Source organism: Symsagittifera roscoffensis, chromosome 2 (genome assembly GCF_963678635.1).
Source record: "Symsagittifera roscoffensis chromosome 2, txSymRosc1.1, whole genome shotgun sequence".
In the NCBI taxonomy this organism is placed as follows: domain Eukaryota; kingdom Metazoa; phylum Xenacoelomorpha; order Acoela; family Convolutidae; genus Symsagittifera; species Symsagittifera roscoffensis.
In genome coordinates this window covers 60,571,632-60,574,237 of record NC_087063.1, presented here as the reverse complement: position 1 = coordinate 60,574,237, position 2,606 = coordinate 60,571,632, and the positions used below count along the sequence as shown (strand labels likewise).

At 50.2% G+C, this 2,606-nt stretch overlaps 1 protein-coding gene across 1 annotated transcript; it reads left to right on the top strand.

The window, feature by feature from the left end:
- The first annotated feature begins 312 nt into the window (after positions 1-312).
- LOC134839904 (uncharacterized) lies at positions 313-2,002 on the top strand. The gene is made up of 2 exons (XM_063855532.1): positions 313-336; positions 380-2,002. The coding sequence occupies exons 1-2, from the start codon at positions 313-315 to the stop codon at positions 2,000-2,002; spliced, it is 1,647 nt and encodes a 548-aa protein (XP_063711602.1).
- The last annotated feature ends 604 nt before the right edge of the window (positions 2,003-2,606 follow it).

Genomic DNA, 2,606 nt, shown 5'->3' with positions numbered 1-2,606 from the left:
ACAAACAAGAAGAAACCAAAAGTGGTTGGACAGAGCTACGATGATGGGGAAGAGGAAAGCGACCATCATTTGGACGTGGAACATCCAAAGGGCGAGAGTCACTTTCCCGAGGAGAAACCGCTTCGCCGAAATTCTGAAAGAGGCGACAAAGAGAGAGGTGGAGGTCATCCTATTCACGGAGCTTCACGAAGAGACGGAAGGTCTCCAATGGATCAAATCGGGAGACTTGTACGGGGTCCTAGTGCACGGCAAGAAGAGCAGCATCTTTCTGAGAGACGTTTGGGCGACAAATTGGAAGGACCAAGGATACAGATGAAAACATGGCGAGAGAAGCACGTCAGTGGATGTGAATGCGGTCAAGTTTGTCGCTGCGTACCAGCCACTGTGGAACGCCGACCCTGTGGAGTTCGCGAGTTACAGGGAAGAACTGAATGAACAGATCCTCGGATGCGACAAGCACATAAAATTGATCATCGGAGGTGACTGGAACTCTAGCATAGGCGACACAAATAGGAGGACACAGGACAAGGTGGCCGGAGCATACGGCCTTGGTAACACGAACGCCGCGGGCAACGACTTGATAAATTGGTGTCATGAACACGAACTGGCGTGGACAAACTCTTTCTTCCGGCACAAGAAGAGGGGAACTTGGAAATGCCCAGCTAGGAAAAGCTGGCACAAGATAGACGGTTTCATGACAAGACAAAACCAACGTAGCCGTTTGGTGAAGAACGTGAGAACAGAGACGACGAGCCGGACACTGTCTGACCACAAACCGAAGATGATGGAGTGCTGGCTGCAGAAACCGAGGAAGGAGCCCGAGAGGAGACAGCAGAGAAGCACAAACATCAACTGGGACAAGCTGAGAGACCCAGCCACGAAACAGCAGTTCCGGACATCGGTTGGCGAGGCATTGAGTCGTTCGGAGATGACGTGGAAAGAACTAATCAAAAAAGTTAGAGAGGCGGGAAAAAACATTTGCGGTCATGTGGAAAAGACAAACCTGAACCCGTGGATGGATACACACAACGAGGAGATCAAGTCCTTCCAAATGAGGATCAGCCAGGTTACAAGAGCCATCGAAACTGCCGAAGGACTCGTGGAAAGGACGGAAAAAATATTGGCGAGAAAAAACATACGAAAAGAGTATAAGAAGGAGAAGAGAAGATGGGAGCTCGACTGGTGGCTTAACTTCGTAGAAGAAGTCAAAGAAGCCGAACAAAGAGGAGACACAAGACAAATGTACAAAACCCTGAAGAAATTGGGATGCAAGGATCTGAGGATCTTTGAAGAAAAACACTTCAGTCCTGACGAATTCAGGGAACACTTCATGAAAGTTTCGGAAAACCGCTTCGAGAGAGAAATATCCGAGATCATGGAAACGGCGGCAAGTACGACAAAGAGGACAGACGAAGAAGCAGCGAACGCGGCAAAACACTTGGAGCGAGAGATCACATTTGCCGAGTTCCAAAGGGAGCTCGGAAAGATAAAGGACGGGGCCCCTGGCTGCGAGAGCGTCAGAGTGAGCGCAAGGAAAAACCTGAACGACGACGCAAAGAGACAGTTGTTCCAGGGAATGCTTCACCACTTGGACACTCCCATCGCTCAATGGCCTGAAGAAACGGCAGAAGGTTGGATGATCCCCCTATACAAGAAAGGCACAAAGATGGACATGGGAAACTACAGAGGTGTGTGCTTACTCCCTCTGATCAGCAGAATAGTGGCCTGCATCTTCGCGTCTCGGATCAGAGAGTGGGCAGAGGAGCTCAAGGTCCTTGGCGAGAACCAGAACGGGTTCCGCACGGGGAGATCTACTTGTGGCGCTACCCAGATAATCTTGCGGATCGACGAAGAAACCAGACGCGTACTTGGCAACAGCAACGACGAGACGGAGGACAGACCGGGAGCGGTGTTGCTTGACATCACAAAGGCCTACCCGAGGGTCAATAGACCGCTGCTATGGAGCTTATTAGAGAACTTGGACATGACAAAGAAAGTCTGAGAAAGCGTGGGCCAAGGTGAAGAAATGGCTATGGAAGTCGAAGCTGAGCAAGAGAACAAGAGCTCTCGTCGTACAAGCGGTCGTAGAGTCGTCCCTTCTTTTCGACTGCAACGCTAGACCGTGGACTGTTGGAGACCTCAACAGATTCCAGAGCGTGGTAGACAGGTTCTACAGATACATCTGAAACAACGGAAAGGGACTGCCGCTCGTTCGTATGCAAGAAGAAGGCGTCAACGGCTACGACGAGGTCAGGAGACAGCTTGGAATTACATCGATCCGTTCCAAAGTGGAGATAAGTGCTCTGGAGCGCATTGGACATGTTCTCCGTATGCCAAACGAAAGGATGACGAAGAAAGTTGTTTTGGGGAGTTGGCTTGAGGAGAAAACCGAGAATGGAAAACTGACCGGTGGACTAATCGCATATTGGAAACGGCTGATTGGAGAAACAGGAGAGGACTGGACCAACATCGAAAACCTGAAAAAAAACAGGAAAACGTGGAAGACACTCATAAACAACCGGAAAGCTAATCTGACACGGTGGGAAACAGACATGTGCGACCACACCAGAGGCCACACAAAGCCCACGAGAATCCAAGCCAGAGTA

Coding starts and splice junctions, on each gene's coding strand:
- LOC134839904 (XM_063855532.1), top strand. CDS start 313: ATGAAAACATGGCGAGAGAAGCAC. Junction 337..379: donor AAACATGGCGAGAGAAGCAC/GTCAGTGGATGT, acceptor GCTGCGTACCAG/CCACTGTGGAACGCCGACCC.